The sequence below is a fragment of the Scyliorhinus canicula genome, chromosome 16 (assembly GCF_902713615.1).
Source record: "Scyliorhinus canicula chromosome 16, sScyCan1.1, whole genome shotgun sequence".
Lineage (NCBI taxonomy): Eukaryota > Metazoa > Chordata > Chondrichthyes > Carcharhiniformes > Scyliorhinidae > Scyliorhinus > Scyliorhinus canicula.
In genome coordinates, this window is record NC_052161.1 from 94,155,173 (window position 1) to 94,172,706 (window position 17,534).

The 17,534-nt window shown below is 44.7% G+C and overlaps 1 protein-coding gene across 3 annotated transcripts in view; it reads right to left on the bottom strand.

Moving 5' to 3' along the window:
• si:dkey-205h13.2 overlaps positions 1-17,534 on the bottom strand; it is a 367,663-nt gene that overhangs the window by 120,815 nt on the left and 229,314 nt on the right. For all 3 annotated transcript variants that reach the window (XM_038773572.1, XM_038773573.1, XM_038773571.1), the window contains 2 exons: positions 16,144-16,318; positions 10,969-11,066 (listed from right to left, as the gene is read on the bottom strand). In XM_038773572.1, the coding sequence (XP_038629500.1) occupies positions 10,969-11,066; positions 16,144-16,318 (273 nt within the window). The remainder of the gene's footprint in view (positions 1-10,968; positions 11,067-16,143; positions 16,319-17,534) is intronic.

Here is a 17,534-nt window from a genome sequence, read left to right on the forward strand (position 1 = left end):
GCGAGGTTAGCAGCAGAAATGGCAGATGATTATGAATTAGTTCATAAATCTGGCTCGCTCAGCTAAATCGCTGGCTTTTAAAGCAGACCAAGCAGGCCAGCAGCACGGTTCGATTCCCGTAACAGCCTCCCCGGACAGGCGCTGGAATGTGGCGACTAGGGGCTTTTCACAGTAACTTCATTGAAGCCTACTCGTGACAATAAGCGATTTTCATTTTTGTTTTTCATTTCATCAAAGCTTGGTTTCCGACATCAATTTCAGTCTGTGAAGGATCGAAACTGGTGACATGAGAAATACTCAAGTGGGAAAGGTGATCTGATAGGAGATAATAAAGAGAGTACTTCAGATTAAAAAAGAAATCCAGGAGGGTAGAAAAGAAATGAAAAGTTTCAAATGTTTTCACTGTCATAAACTAGGCCATGTAAAGTCAGTGTTGGTGATTGAAGAAAAGCACTGGGAAGGAAAGTACAAGGCAAGCGAAGGAGGTGCAAAAGACTGTACAGCCTGATCAAGAGGTGATTGATAAGAATGTGCCAGATCTCTTTAAAGAATTTACTTGTGTGGGTAAAGTTTACTCATGTGTATCAGGAGGCGCAGATAAAGAAGTCACAATTTTAACAGATACGGGAGCTAGTCAGTCATTAATGGTAAGAGATGAAGAGTTATGTAGTTTGGGAAGAATGTGACCAGAAATGGTGGTAATATGTGGAATTCAGAGTGATAGGAGTAGGGTTCCATTATATCAGGTAAGGTTGGAAAGTACAGGAAAGAGTGGTGAAGTGGTAGTAGGAGTAATAGAGAAACTATCTTGTCCAGGAATACAGTTTATCTTAGGTAATGATATAGCTGGATCGCAAGTGGGAGTGATGCTACTGTGGTTGATAAGCCATGGAAAATCAAACAACTGAAGTGTTGAAGGACGATTATCCTGGGATTTTTCCTGATGGTGCACTAACAAGGTCGCAAAGTCACAAGTTAAGACGAGGAGAAATCAGAGAGTGAAGACAAAGTTGAAGTACAATTATCAGAAAAGATTTTGATCAGATGGTTGAAGAAGAAAAAGAACAGGTGGAGGATGAGGCGAATAGTTTTAGTTCAGGAAAATTGGCAGAGTTTTGTGTCTACTAGGTTTCCAGAGACCATTCCAGTACGTAGTATTACAGCTAAAAAGATTGTGGAGGAGTTACTTAAATTCTTTACAAGATATGAACTACCCACAGAAATACAATCGGATCAAGGATCAAATTTTACGTCAACAGTTATTCAAAGAAGTAATGGATAGCTTAGGAATAAGACAATTTAAATCAACTGCGTACCATTCAGAATCACAGGAAGCATTAGAATCGGACATCGAAGACAATATTGAGGGTTTATTGTCAAGATTATCCAGAGGATTGGGATAAAGGAATCCCATTCGTACTGTTTGCAATCAGGGATGCTCCTAATGAATCAACCAAATTTAGTCCTTTTGAACTAATTTTTGGTCATGAGGTAAGAGGACGACATAAGTTGATTAAGGAAAAATTGGTGGGTGAGAAATCGTAAATTACATTGTTGGATTACGTGTCAAATTTTAAGAAACAGTTAAATGGAGCAGGTGAATTGGCTAGACAACATTTAAAAGTTGCACAACATGTGATGAAACAGGTAGCGGACAAGAAATCCAAAGTTCGTAGTTTTGCCAGTGGAGATAAAGTTTTAGTGTTGTTACCAGTGGTAGGTGAGCCTTTAACAGCTAGGTTTGTGGACCTTATCAGATTGAAAGGAAATTAAGCGAGATGAGTTATGTGGTTAAAAACACCAGATAGAAGGAAGACTCACCGAGTGTGTCATGTAAATATGCTTTAAAGGTACTTTGAAAGGGAAGGAGAGAAAAAGGAGGTTGGTTTAATGATTCTAACTCAAAGTGACGAACCTAATCCCGATGACTGAATTTGACATACCTCAAAGTAAATTGTAAAACGAGGATTTTCTTAAAAATTGGGATAAATTGTTAAGTTACCTTCCAGAGGAAAAATGTACTGACCTGAAAGAGTTATTGATATCACATGGGCAAGTTTGTAGATATAAATTGGGATGTACTAAAATGGCTATACATGATGTAGATGTGGGAAATGCTGTTCCAATCAAACAACATCCATATAGACTTAACCCTTTTAAATTGGCACTGGTTAATAAAGAGATTGGAAGTATGCTTAAAAATGGCACAATTGAAGTGGGTTGCAGCCAATGGAGTTCACCCATAGTGATGGTGCCTAAACCAGACGATACCCAACAGTTGTGTGTGGACTATAGAAAGGTTAATGCAGTTACAAGAGTGGACTCTTATCCTATCCCACATTTAGAGGATTGCATTGAGAAAGTGGGACAATCAGTTTTTATTTCCAAACTGGATTTACTTAAAGGTTACTGGCAGGTACCTTTATCCGAAATGGGCGAAGGAGATTTCAGCTTTTGTAACTCCAGATGGTATATAATAATCCAAAGTCATGCCACTTGGCATGAAAAACGCCCCAGCCACATTTCAACGGTTTCAGGAGTACCCGATTGTGCTGTATACATCGACGATCTGGTAATTTTCAGCCAGATTTGGACAGAACATTTGAAACATCTGATGGAATTATTCGATCAACTTCAGGAGGCAGGTTTGGTGATACACATAGCCAAATGTGAATTTAGAAAAGCCCAAGTCACTTTCCTTGAGGAGGTGTCGATATCCTCAAGACAAAGGGAAATAATGCATTTTCTTGGCATGAGTGGATTTGATCGAATATTTGTGCAAAGGTTTTGGAGTATGATTGCTTCACTGATGGACTTGCTGAAGAAACGTCGAAAATTTCAATGGACAGCGGAGTTTCAACAGGCATTTAACTGCCTGAAAGCTGTGATAACCAATGCGCATTTGTTGGAGAATTGTAAGGGACTCTGTGATCAGATTGAACTAAAGAACCTGACTTTCAAGAGAAATGCCGAGGCATAGAGAAATGGACGGATCGTGCAGAGACCTTCTTGTTCAAAGAGACTGTCAATAGGAAAGGATTTCAGTTGGAGGAAAAAGAACAGAAAAAAATGAACTATATTATTATACCTGTTTGTGCCTGCTGTTTTTTGAACAAACACGTATATTTACTGTGTGCATTTCTTAAAGGATAGTGCAAAGTTGAAAAATGAAACCATCTTGAAGTGATGGTTTATTTTTTTTCCTTGGGTGGAGGTGTCATGTGAGAGTACCTTTTATAAATGTACCTTAAAGAAATGGAGCTGCTCATGTTACTGGAGTGATGTCAGAGTGCGGGTGGAGCTGAGCTCTACTACTGCTTTTTAGTTTCAGTTTGAGAAAAAGCTTGGGTGTGTGTGTTTTTCAGTGAGCTGCATCTGGAGTTAGACAAAGCAGCTGTACTGCTGTTCTCTGCCATCCAAAGACTATCTATGGATCATTTGGTGAACCCAGAATTGTAAAAGGTCTCAGTATTGAATGTAAAACCTAATGTGCTCCTGTTTGAAGGTTTGTTAAGTCTTTTGGATGTTAAAAGGACAGCTTACGGGGTTACTTGGCGTTGTAGTCTTTGGGGTTGTAGTAATCCACGGGAGGCAGGAGTTCCATCACCACACCAATATTTATTTACAATAACGATATTACAGGAGCAGCTACAAACAGTGCTGCTAGCAGTCCAGTCAACTTAAGACTGGCTCACAAAGCCCACACAGGTGATTATATGGGCCCCCTCAATGAGCTATCATTGAGGGAGCTCATACTCCAATTGGCCAACCAATAAAGCCAATTGGAGTTTATTACACCCCTCCCCCCAAGGTCCAAGGAATTCCTACCAGCTGGCATTCCTCTGAGCTTCTTCCTGCTCCTCATGTCTAGGTCTGTCACTTCTGTGTCGTCCGCCGGATCGTTCTCCGAAGTGGGCGGGGTTTACCTTATAGGTGCCCGTCTTTTCCTTGACGACCTCCTTGGAAGTTGTTCTTCCTCCTCCTCGGGGAGAGGTGTCGCGGCAGCCTCGTCGAGTGTGTCCATCTCCGACTCTGATGACTGGATGACGGGGTCTGGAGAAATTGCTCGGGGCTGGGGTGTGGGTATCATTTCCGTCTGGGCTATCCCAGCTGGAGGCGGTCCTGCTTTGCCTGCCTCCAGGTGTGGTTCCGCTGCCCTTATTTGGTCTAGGTGTTTCTTCAGCATCTTACCTCCTATTGAAACCTGATAGGATATGGGCCCTGTTTGGGACTCTACCGTGCCTTTGACCCACGTTGGTCCATTCCCATAATTCTTGACCCAAACCGGTGCCCCCACCTGGAAATGTCTCTGCTGCCAACTATTATCATGCCCCCTGCGTTGGGCCTCCTGTTGTTTCTCCACTTTCCCCGTTAAATTGGGGAAAAGGAGACTCAGCCTCGTTCGCAGCCGCCTTCCCATTAAGAGTTCAGCTGGCAGTATGCCCGTTGTGGAATGCGGTGTGGTCCTATAATCAATCAGCCAGCGGGAGAGCTTTGTGTCTATTGACGCTGCCGGCTGCTTCTTGAGGCCCGCTTTAAGTGTCTGGACCGCTCTCTCTGCCAGGCCGTTGGTCACTGGATGGTAAGGGGCCGTTTTGATGTGACGGACTCCGTTTTCCTTCAGGAATTTTCCAAATTCCCCACTTGTGAATGCCGTTCCGTTGTCCGACATCAATACCCCCGGAAGTCCATGTGTTGCAAACGAGGCCCTGAGCTTTTCAATTGTCGATGCTGTGCTTGCTGTGTTTACCCGGTGGACGTCCAACCATTTGGAGTGGGCGTCCACTATCACCAAAAACATTGAGCCCATGAAAGGGCCGGCATGGTCAATATGCAGGCGGGTCCACGGGCTGCCTGGCCATTCCTACGGGTGCAATGGCGCCGCTGGTGGCACTCTTTGCCCCTGTTAGCACTTCTGGCAACGACGTACCAAGGCTGCTATGTCTGTGTCCAAACCTGGCCACCAAACGTAGCTTCGAGCTAGCATCTTCATTTTAGACACCCCTGGGTGTCCGTGATGTAACTCCAGTTAAGATTGCCTGACGGCCCTGAGCTGGGACGATTACCCGGGCTCCCAATAATAGGATACCGTCTTCTACGGTTATTTGGTCCCTTCTGCGCCAGTATGGGTGCATCTGGGGCTCCACTGGTCTTTCCAGTTCCCCTGTTAGCAGTAAATGCTTCATCTTCGCTAAAACTGGGTCTTTTTGCGTCCACAACCAAATATGTTGTGCGTCTACTGGTAGGGTATCCAAAATATTTAGAGTCATTACTGTCTCCTCTACTTTTGGTATTTGCGGCAGAGTGTCCGGGAGGGGAAGTCTCCTCAAAGCATCTGCATGTGCTACTCGCGTTCCCGGTCGGTGCTCCAGACCATATCTATATGCCGCCAGTGGCAATACCCAGCATTGGATTCTAGCTGATGCAATCGGGGGTATTGACTTGTCTTCTTTTAATAACCCTAATAATGGCTTATGGCCCGTCACTATGGTGAATTTCCTCCCGTACAGATACTGGTGAAATTTTTTTACTGCGAATATCACCGGCAGTCCTTCCTTCTCGATTTGGACGTACTTCCTCTCAGCCATCGCCAAGGTCCTCGAAGCATAGGCTATTGGCCTTTCTTCCCCATTCCTTCCCCTATGGGCTAAGACGGCTCCTACCCCGTAGGGAGATGCATCACAAATGACCACCAACTCTTTCCTTGGTTCATAATGCTCTAGGACATTTTCAGATGACAGCTGTTCCTTAATGTCCCTAAATGCTCGGTTTTGGCGGGTGGACCATTTCCATTCTTGCCCCTTTAGTAGCTGGTGGAGGGGTTCTAGGATGGACGCCCTATTTTCAATACATTTTCCATATAATAGGTTACCAACCCTAGAAATGATCGTAACTCCTGGTCCGTGGTGGGAGCTGGGGCTTCTTTTATTGCCCTTACTCTGTCTTCTAATGAATGTAAGCCTGACTCTACTTTATATCCCAGGTACGTCACTTGTGGGGCCAGAAAAACACATTTTTCCCTTTTTAGCTGTACGCCTGCCTTTGCGAAATGCCTGAGCACTTCCTCCAGGTTCCTTAAGTGTTCCCTGTTTGTCCTACCCGTGATTAAGACATTGTTGAAATAAATCACCACCTGCGGTAGTCCCTGCAGAATATTTTTCATCGTACGCTGGAATATAGCGCAGGCTGATGACACTCCGAAAGGTAGCCTAGTATAACGAAAAAGACCCTAAAGGGTGTTGATCGTAGCAAACATCTGGGAGCCCTTGTCCAGTTTTAACTGCAGGTAGGCGTGGCTCATGTCCAGTTTCGGGAACAAAAGCCCACCTGCCAATTTGGCATATCGGTCGTCGATTTTCGGGATTGGGTATTTGTCTAGCAGTGCGTATTTGTTTACCGTCTGTTTGAAATCTCCACAGAGACGTATCGAGCCGTCTGGCTTCAAAATTGGTACCACCGGCGCTGCCCATTCCGAGAACTGTACTGGTCTGATAATGCTGTCGCGCCGTAACCTTTCTATTTCGACCTCTATTTTCTTCCTTAATGCAAAAGGTACCGGCCTGGCCTTACAAAATTTTGGAAGGGCTTCTGGGTCCACGTGCAACGTTGCTTTGGCGCCTATGATTTCCCCCAAACCTTCCTGGAAGACCTCCGGGTATTTTTGGAGTACTCCACTCAACTGCCTGCTTCCACTCTGGAAAACTTTCATCCAATCTAATTTTAGGTCTTTCAGCCAGTTCCGTCCAATTAAGCTCGGTCTGGAGCCCTCTACTATAGTGAACGGTAATCTGAGCAATTGTTTCTCATATTCCACGGGTACATGAGTCGTGCCTAGAACTTCCAGCAGTTCTCCCATGTAGGTTTTAAGTTTCGTCAATGTTTTTGTTAGGGTTAGTGGCTGGAGTCCATCTTTGATTTTTCTAAATGCTGCCACTCCCATTACTGATACGGCCGCACCCGTGTCTATTTCCATTATTGTCGGCCCGTTCACCCGTGGGGTAATCCTAATGGGTTCTGCTTTCTTCGTTGCAATATTATATAAATGTTCCTCTTCGGAGGAGGATGGGGCGTCTAGGTTGTGTACTTCACTGCGTCCCCACCTGCTATTCCTCTTTTGCCACCTCCTTCTAGGGTTTCTGTCGTTGTTACCCCACTCTGTCTGGTGCCAGAAACGCTTCTTCTCTGTTGGGGGAGCCTCAGCCGGTACTTCTCTCTGTCTCCAGTTAGTCCTGGCAGACTTGGGGGCAGTTCTGGGGTTTTCTTTTTTCCCTCTATTCCTCAGGTTTTTCCTGAGGGCGGCTATCTGGCAGCAGGACCCGTTGTGGTAGTCCCTTTCACAGGTATCTACCTCCATTGGCGTGCCCTGTAGTTCCTGCGCCCCACTTGCTGCCTTTTCTAGGGACAGTGAGAGCTGTAACGCCTGCCTGCAGTCTAGCTCCGTTTCTGCCAACAGGCGTTTCTGTATTGTGAGGTCGTTTATACCACACACTAACCGGTCCCGAAGCATTTAATTTAGCGTCGGGCCGAACTCACATTTTTCCGCTAGCCTTCTCAGGCGGGTCAAGAAATTCATGACTAACTCCCTGTCTTCCCGCTTCGCTGTGTAGAATCTGTACCTATGCAAAATGAGGGGTGGTTTTGGGTCATAGTGTTCTTTCACTAATTCCGTTACTTCTTGGAAAGTTTTCGTGTCCGGCGCATCGGGATAAGTCAGACTACGTATAATGACAAAAGCTGAGTGTCCGCACGCCGACAGCAGGATAAGCTGTCTCCTTTCCTCCGTCAGTATATCATTTGCCCGGAAGAAGTAACGCATTCTCTCCACATAATGGGATCAGTCCTCAATAGCCGGGTCGAATGCCTCTAACCTTCCAAAAAACGGCATTTTTAAAATGGCAAGGCTTACCCTCCGAGTGCGGCAGCTGGTCTCCGCAAAATTCTTAGTTTACCTTGTCGCCACTAGCAATCTACGGGAGGCAGGAGTTCCGTCACCACACCAATATTTATTTACAATAACGATATTACAGGAGCAGCTACAAACAGTACTGCTTGCAGTCCAGTCAACTTAAGACTGGCTCACAAAGCCTACACAGGTGATTATATGGGCCCCCTCAATGAGCTATCATTGAGGGAGCTCATACTCCAATTGGCCAACCAATAAAGCCAATTTTCAGTTCATTACAGGGGTCATATTTGAATTAATGGTTGCTTAGATGTTCACTGTTTGTTTTAAAAAGTTTAATTTACGTTCATAGAATAAACGTTGTTTTGCTTTAAAAAATACGTTCCTAATTCTGCTGTACCACACCTGTAGAGTGGGCCGTGTGCTCCCCATACCACAATCTATTAAAAATTGTGGGTCACGTGAACTCCATGATACACTTTGTGGTTCTCTAAACCCTGGCCCATAACATGGTGCATAACTCTTCAGTGTGACCCTCTCCCGTTGCCCAAGATCACCCCTGCCCCGCTGGCCTAATCAGTCTCCCTCATCATAATATCCATCCGTCACATCCATTAGAGTCCCATTAACCCCCCCCTGAAAACTGAAGAGCAGTCCAGGCAGTACAGTGAAAGACCACTGCATTTCACGTATCGTTCAAAACATCTGTTGCCTCAACCAAAGGTTTTTAAAGCATCAACTGCTACCAGTGTCAGAAGCTTCCTCAAAAGCAAAGTACACTTCAAAGATCTTTAAATTCCTTGACAGCCTTTGAAATGCTAAACTTCTATTCAATTTCACATAGGAATGCATTTCACGAGCTGGCAGTTTTGTTAGTCCAGAGACAGGTGCTTAGTCAGAAGGCACGGTGACAGTGGTTAGCACTGCTGCCTCATAGTGCCAGGACCCAGGTTCAATTCTGACATTGAATGACTGTGTGGCCCATAAACTAAGGAGTTTGCACTTTCCCCCTGTGTCTGTGTGGGTTTCCTCTGGGTGCTCTGATTTCTTCCCACAGTACAAAGATGTGTAGGTTCGGTGGAGTTAGTGGGATAGAGTGGGGTAGTGGACCTAGGCTGGGTGTTCTTTCAGAGGATCAGGGCTGAATTGATAGGCCGAATGCCCCCTTTCTGCACTATCGGAATCCTATGATTCTATGAATTTTATGATTGTTTATCTTTTCCTTCACACTTGAATGCATCAGAAGCACACTACTTTGATGCTAGCAACAATGTTTTATGATCACTCTTGCTATGATTGACAACACCTTACCACATGAAAGGAGCCAAGTTCTTTCTGCTGTGATTAAGAAGTGAAACCACTTAGCTCTTTTTGACGTGGTGAGGAACTGGTAGTCAAAATGTTTATAAAAATTGTGATTAACATCGCAGCAGGTTACTTGAGAATTATTCAAGCCTGAAGGAAACAATAGATCAACAGTCCACCAAGCACCTGTCTCTGGACTAATAAAATTGTCAATCACTTGGGAGGGAAATTTTTTTCAAAATAAAATTGAATGGGAGTTTTGCATTTCAAAGGCTGTCAAGGGATTTGAGACACTTTCAAGTGTACTTGGCATAACCTCCCTGCTAAGCCTCGTCTAATAAAAGCAAGTATACCATATGCCTTCTTCGCCAGTTTATCCCCATGTCCTGCTAACTTGAGGGGTGTGTGTACATGCACACCAAGGTCCCCCTGATCCTCGGTGATTTCCACGGTCCTGCCGTTTATCATTTATTCCCTTACTTATTTTATCCTGCCCAAGCACACTTAACCAAATTGAATTCCATTTGCTCATGATCAGCCCATCTGACCAGCTTGCCTATATCTTCCTGTAATCTAAGGCTATCCTCCTCACTAGTTCCACCTCACCAATTTTCGTATTATCTCTGAACTTACTGATCAACCCACTTACATTCAAGTCTAAATCGTTTATGTAAACCAAAAACAGGGCCACAAAACTGATCCCTGTGGAACCCTACTGGACACAGACGTCGTCCAGTCAGAAAAACGCCCCTCTACCATCATCCTCTGTTTCTTGTCACTCAACCAATTCTGGATCCAATCTGTAAAATTTATTTGGATCCCATGGGCACTTAGCTATCAGTCCCCCATGTGGGACCTTACCAAAAGTCTTGCTGAAGCCCAAGTAGACTATGTCAAATGAATGTCCCTCATCTACACACCTGGTCACCTCTTCGAAAAAAAATATAGGAAATTTCAAGGGTGAAAGAGAGAGGAATTTGTTCATCTCTCTGGACGTGGTGGTAACGGTGTATATGTGCATAAATCACTGAAAGTAGGACAGATTGATCAATAAAACATACAGTATCCTTTATTATTGGGGCACAAGAGTGCAAGAGCAAGGAGATTATGTGGAACTTTTATAAGACATTAGTTCAGCCTCAGCTGAAGTATTGTGTTCAATTCTGGTTGTCGTACTTCAGGAAAGATATGGAGAGAATGCAGAAAAGATTCACGAAATGGTTTCAGGGATGAGGAATGTCAATTATGCAAATACATTAGAGAAGTTGGGACTGTTTTCCTTAACAACAGAATGCTTGTGGAGCTGACTTCAAGAAGGTTTGCCACTTGTTCAACAGTCTACCTATTATATCTGGAGAATGTGGTGGACGCATTGCTAATGGGATTTTTCTAATTGGGAGGCAGTCTCTTCAGCAGGATACCATTGAGTGGATTGTTAATCTTAATATCAAACTATAACTGCTTCTGCAGTTTTACAAAATAATAATTATTGATGTTGATAATAGTTGATTTACTAATTGTTACCAGGAACTTAGATGATATTGAAAGCAGGATGATGGAGCAATAGCTGTGCGGGTCATCGAGTGGTTTGGTGCTAGACCATTGAAAATCAATAAGACAGAAATCCAACCACTAGGTTCATGGTCCAAATAGTAAAAACAATCTGGCAAAATATCGAGTGTTGTTTGCCTACTTCAAAAAGTAATTATTTCCAAAGTGGAAGGTAAGAATCAGTAAATCATCTTAAACATAATACTTACAAAAAGATGCAGGGCAGGTAAATCGTACTCTGTAATCTTCACATGCCCCATCTTCTTGTTCTTCATTCACACAAATAAATCCAGAAACTATGCTGCACCTGTTGAATATAAAATAGAGGATGCAATAATATTTTTTTTACTAAAACAGTGACTCAGGAGACTCACATCCATAAGACCATAAGACATAGGAGTGGAAGTAAGGCCATTCGGCCCATCGGGTCCACTCCGCCATTCAATCATGGCTGATGGGCATTTCATCATGTCAGTTTGCAGCAGACATTTGTGACCTGCTGCAACAGGACCTGCTGAGAGGAGTGATGCAATGAAAGCATAAAAGCAAAAGAAAAAGCATACAAAATGGTGAGGATTTGTGAGAAGCCAGTGGATTGGGAAGCCTTTAAAAGTGAGCAGATGACAACTAAAAAAGCAATAAGGGGGGAAGAAGATCAAATATGAGTGCAAGCTAGCTAGTCATATAAAAGAAGATACGAAGATTTTTTTTCAATATATAAAAGGTGAGAGAGGCAAAAATAGACATTGAACGACTGGAAAATGTGGCTGGAGAAGTAATAATAGGAAACAAAGGAATGGCAGAGAAACTGAATAGTTACTTTGCATTAGTCTTCACGGTGGAAGACACCAGTGGGATGCCAGAGCTCCAGAGAACCAGGGGGCAGAGGCGAGTGTAGTGGCCATCACTAAGGGGAAGGTTCTGGGGAAACTGAAAGGTCTGAAGTTGGATAAATCACCTGGACCATGATTGAATGGCGGAGCAGACTCAGTGGGCCAAGTGGCCTAATTCTGCTCCTGTGTCCTTTGACTACACCCCAGGGTTCTAAAAGAGATAGCTGAACAAATTATGGAGCCATTGGTGGTGATCTTTCAGGAATCACTGGAGGTAGGAAGGGTCCCAGAGGACTGGAAAATGGCTAATATAACACCACTGTTTAAGAAGGGAGGGAGGCAGAAGACAGGAAATTATAGGTCAGTTAACCTGATTCGGTCATTGGTAAGATTTTAGAGTCCATTACTAAAGATGAGATCGCGGAGTACTTGGAAGTGCATGTTAAAATAGGACTGAGTCAGCACGGCTTCGTCACGGGGATGTCATGTCTTGACAAATCTGTTAGAGTTCTTTGAGGAGGTAACAATGAAGTTAGACAAAGGAAAACCAGTGGACATGATATATTTAGATTTCCAGAAGGCCTTTGACAAGGTGCTGCATAGGAGACTGTTAAATAAGTAAAGAGCCCATAGTGTTGAGGGTAAGATCCTGGCATGGATAGAGGATTGGCTGACTGGCAGAAGGCAGAGTGTGGGGATAAAAGGGGTCTTTTTCAGGATGGCAGCCGGAAACTAGTGGTGTGCCGTTGGGGTCGGTGCTGGGACCACAACTTTTCACATATACATTAATGATCTGGAAGAAGGAGATAGATTGGTTCCTGATTAATAAGGGGATCAGGGGTTATGAGGAAAAGGCAGGAGAATGGTGATGAGAAAAATACCAGCCATGATTGAATGGCAGAACAGACTTGATGGGCCGAGTGGCCCCTAATTCCGCTACTCTGTCTTATGGTCTATATGCCAATCTTTTTTTAAAATATTTTTTTATTCTCCTTTTTCACATTTTCTCCCACATTTACACCCAACAATAAACAATAATCAGTAACAAATGTAATGTCAATCCCCATATCAATACAATAATTCCATCCTCCCACCAAACCCCCAAACATTAGCCCGCATGTTAACAGAAACAAATGACAAAGAGGAATCAGGAATCACCCAGAGTCACCATTAACACATACAGTCCCCCCAACCCCCGTAATGTTCGATGTGATCCAATTCTCGAAAGCGCATATTGAATAACGCCCATGAATTGTAGAATCCCTCCAGCCTTCCCCTTGGTTCAAATTTGACCGTTTCAAGCCTCAGGAATTTCAACAGGTCTCCCCGCCATGTCAGGGCACATGATGGAGAAGTTGATCTCCACCCTAACAGAATCCGCCTTCGGGCGATCAACGAGGTAAAGGCTACAACATCTGCTTCTGCGCCTATTTCCAACCCTGCTGGTCCGACACCCAAATATGGCCTCCTGAGGGCTCGGGTCCAGTTTCACATGCACCACTTTAGAGATGACCATAAACACCTCATTCCAGTAATCCTCAAGCTTTGGACAGGACCAAAACATATGAATGTGGTTTGTGGCCCCCCCACACACACACAACGTTCACATACATCTTCTACCCCTCAAAAGAGCTGGCTCATCCTCGCCCTTGTAAGGTGCGCTCTATACACCACCTTCAGCTGTTATCAGCCCAACCTCGCACAAGAGGTGGAGGCATTCACCCTCCGGAGTACTTCACACCAAAACCCCTCCTCCATACCCTCTCCCAACTTTGCCTTGATCCCTTCTCGCGGCGGTCTTTATGCCAATCTGATGCAACATTGAACGAACCAGCAGCATGCTGATGATGCTGTTCTGATGCAAGGGTCTTTTTCAGGATGGCAGCCGGAGACTGGTGGTGTGCCTCAGGGGTCAGTGCTGGGACCACAACCTTTAATGATCTGGAACAAGGAACTGAAGGCACTGTTGCTATGTTTGTAGGTGATACAAAGATCTGTAGAGGGACAGGTAGTATTGAGGAAGCAGGTGGGCTGCAGAAGGACTTGAACAGGCTGGGAGAGTGGGCAAAGAAGTGGCAGATGGAATGCAATGTTGAAAAGTGTGAGGGTATGCATTTTGGAAGGTGACCTGAGTAAGCACCAGCCAGGATCTTCAGAATGGTCACGGTAACCTGCACAGTCCATAATACTAGACAGCATCAGGATTTGGACTTGCAGACGAACAAAGTACAGAGCATCAAGCCTTGTCAGACAATTTGGAAGAGGGTGACACAATGCAATAGGGCTAATCCATGAACAGTCATTACTACCTCAATGCCACTGCGACCTGCAAGGTTTATTTTGCTTTCACTAGTCCGCCAATGTGAAAAACACATCGTCACGGCCCCTGGGTTAGTGCACAGTCAATTGCAGCCCCATTTGAGGCTGAAGTTGCAACACAAGTGAAATTAGATGCTATTTTAAAATACGTGTGGACCGTGGCAGAGCGTAATAAACTGAAGTCATCAGGTTTGTAAAATGTAAAACAAATAACCTTTTATTTTTTGAAAGTAATATAATTAAACTGACAAAAATGTAACTGCCTACCTCATGCCCCTTACGGAATCCAACCCCCTTTCCAAGTTGCCCCACTCCAGCAATCCCTCCCTCCCACCCTCCATTGGATGTCTACTTTTTCCAAGATCATCTTAAGTAAAGTAAAGATCATCATAAAGGTGTGCCAAGCACTCACCAATTTTAGCAGAAAGCGGTTTTCACGTCAGCAGAGAGAGAGAGAGAGAGAGAGAGAGCTCTTATTCCCTTCAAGGTGTGCTGACGAGTCTGTATTCTCCTTCCCAAAAACATATATCCAGCAACACTGTCCTGACTAGCATGCTGCCTCAGCTTAAGTCTACTGCTTAAAGATACACTCCGATGAGTCCATGAACCAAAAATAATATACTAAAACAAAGAAATGGGAACAAAGGGAAATCAAAAGGAATGGCTCTAACAACATTGAAACATTGCCTCCTCTCCCCTCCAGCCACCTCTGTGACCATTCCCCCCAACACAAAGCTGTCTTTCAGAGCACCACCATTTTTCACAATCAATTCATATCTGCTCAATCATCACAAGTGAAAAGCCCACTTGTCATCCAGGAACTAAAAATGAGCAGACAGGAAACTGATGGTAAGAAATAATAATTAGTGGCTCAAAAGTAAAATGGAACAAATTAATTTAACATTGTGTAACACAGCAAAGTACAACTACAAATCTCTTTTTATCCTCTTCAGAACAATGATGGATGACCTAGGCAAGTGAGTGAGCCCACAAGAGTGGCCCTCCTTCATCTCCGTGGGCTGCAAGATTGAAACCGGGCTTGCTCAATACTTTATGACCTTGAATAAGATTAAATACATTTAATACACACCAAATATTTCATAACTAGTTATAGAAGATACTTAATCATTCATATATTAATAGGATTGTCTTCAACTTCAAGTGGTAAAAGCAAAAGGAGTAGTCAAGCTTGATTGGACACAGAGGGAGCACATGGCTCACACTGTCAATGTTATGAGCAATCCGCAGGCATCTCACTTCACTTGTTCTTGCTTTCCATACGTATGAATTCAGTCACACCGGTCGGAAAAAAGCTACGCATGTGGAAATCAACAGAATGTGGCAACCCTGGTGAATGCAGTTCATTGGCCTCAGCTGAGGACATCAGGTATTTTTAAATACCATCTGATTTCACTTGTGTTGCAACTCCGGCCTCCAGTGGGGCTGTACTTGAACATGCTTTCACAGCATCACTCCTCTCAACTGGTCCTGTTCCAGCAAGTCCTGTCCCAGCAGGGCAATGATGAACAAAATGTCTTGTAGGATGCACTCAGAATCTTAATGGACCACATATGACCCCCAGGCGACAGGTTGCCCACCGCTGTCCTGGATGTTCCATGCGACGAAACTCCTGTAATATGAACACAAGTAGGGGACGATTGCTCAGATCCCCTCCCAACTGCTGAGATGCTCTTGGTTGACATCCTCTGATTTTTGACGCTCGCCAGAGTCAAAGCAATGACTGGTCTTCCTACACCTGTGCAGGGGAGAATTAACCAACAGGAAACGAGACAGCATTTGGGCCACAGACTGATAGGGCCGAGGAAAACAAGGGAGTGGTGGAAATCCGATGAGTCAAGATCCCACTTTTACATCCATTTTCACTAGCCCTTTCTAGGCCCAGTTCTACTTTATTGTGATCAATAAGCTGGAGAGTACTTAGCTGCAGATCAGTGGGGCAATACTGCATACTGCAATCATACTGCAGCTTTGGAATCTTCCTTTAAATATGAAAATTGAAGTTGCCTCATCACCACCCTGTTCCTAATAATGCGGTCAGAAACTCTACAGTAATGCAGTAGCCACTAACACAAATACTGAACTTACTTCTAGGTTTTCCCTGCCCTGATTCCCATCCCCACCCCTCTTTGCGCAACCTCTCCGCTCCCAGCATGTCGGGAACTTAAAATCAAGCCCAAAATATCAAAGAAGCTGAAAGGAATCATTATTTACTGAGGAATGTTGTCTCCGGTGTTTGAGGCGGGAATTCCTGATGTGGTCTCCACTTCACAGGCAGTTGGTATGCTGCAGATCTGACTAGGATATTCTTTGCGGAGATTGAAAAGATCTTCATAATCCCCTTTCCCTGATGGGTTATCGCGGTCAAACCACTCAGTTTTGCAATTACCTGATAAATGCAACAAAGGAAAAACAGTGTGAGCTAGAGTTTTAAAGATGGTGATGAAGAGTTTGATTAACAATTAGACGTGCAAAACATATTCCATGTACAATTGTGCATGTACTCCTTTATCGGCCCTCCCCCTTTCCTTGCTCCCCCTCCCCCGTTGAAGGTCGGGTTCCATCCTGGGCTCCATCTTCCGCTTGATTCTTTCATTTTGTGATTCTGCTGTTCTGTGGCTTCGCCGGGGGGTGGGGCAAGAGGAGAGAGCTCTCTCTGTCCCCTCCCCCACATGGCTCTTTTCCCATTTCCCTTCCAGTTACTTAGCTGGTTCCCTCCTTGCCCTCCCCCTGTTCTCTGCTCTGTGCGATCTTGTCTCCCCTCCTTTCTTCCTAATCACTATTGGTTTCGAACAGGTCTTGGAACAGGCTGATGAATAGCTTCCATGCTTTGTGGAAGCTCTTGTCCGACCCTCGGATGGCCCAGGTGGAGTAATTCCGATAGTCTACCAGCCAGTCGGCAGCTGTAGGTGGTGCTGCTGATAGCCAGTTGAGCAGAATTCACTGGCGTGCGATTAATGAAACAAAAGCAAGGACATCGGCCCTCTCCCCTTATATATTCTGGCTGGTCCGACACCCCAAAGACTGCCACTTTAGGGCACGGCTCCACTCTCACCCGCACAACCTTGGACATCGCCTCAAAGAAGACTATCTATAACCCAACAAGTGGGTAGCACAAGTGGATAGCACTGTGGCTTCACAGCGGCAGGGTCCCAGGTTCAATTCACCGCTGGGTCACTGTCGGTGCGGAGTCTGCACATTCTCCCCGTGTCTGCGTGGGTTTTCTCTGGTTGCTCTGATTCCTCCCATAGCCCAAAGACATGCAGGTTAGGTGGATTAGCCATGATAAATTGCCCTTTGTGACCAACAAGGTTTGGAGGGGTTATTGGGTTACGGGGGATAGGTGAGGGCTTAAGTGGGTCGGTGCAGACTCGATGGGCCGAATGACCTCCTTCTGCACTGTACATTCTATGTTCCAAGTCTGGGACAGGCCAAACATGTGGGTGTGGTTGGCCAGGCCTCCCTGACACCGTTCATGTTTATCCTCTGCCTCCGGGAAGAACCTGTTCATTCTGGTTAAGTGCGCTCTGTGCAGCATTTTAAACTGCATGAGGCTTTGCCTTGTGCAGGAGAAGGTGGAGTTGGCCCTACTTAGTGCTTCACTC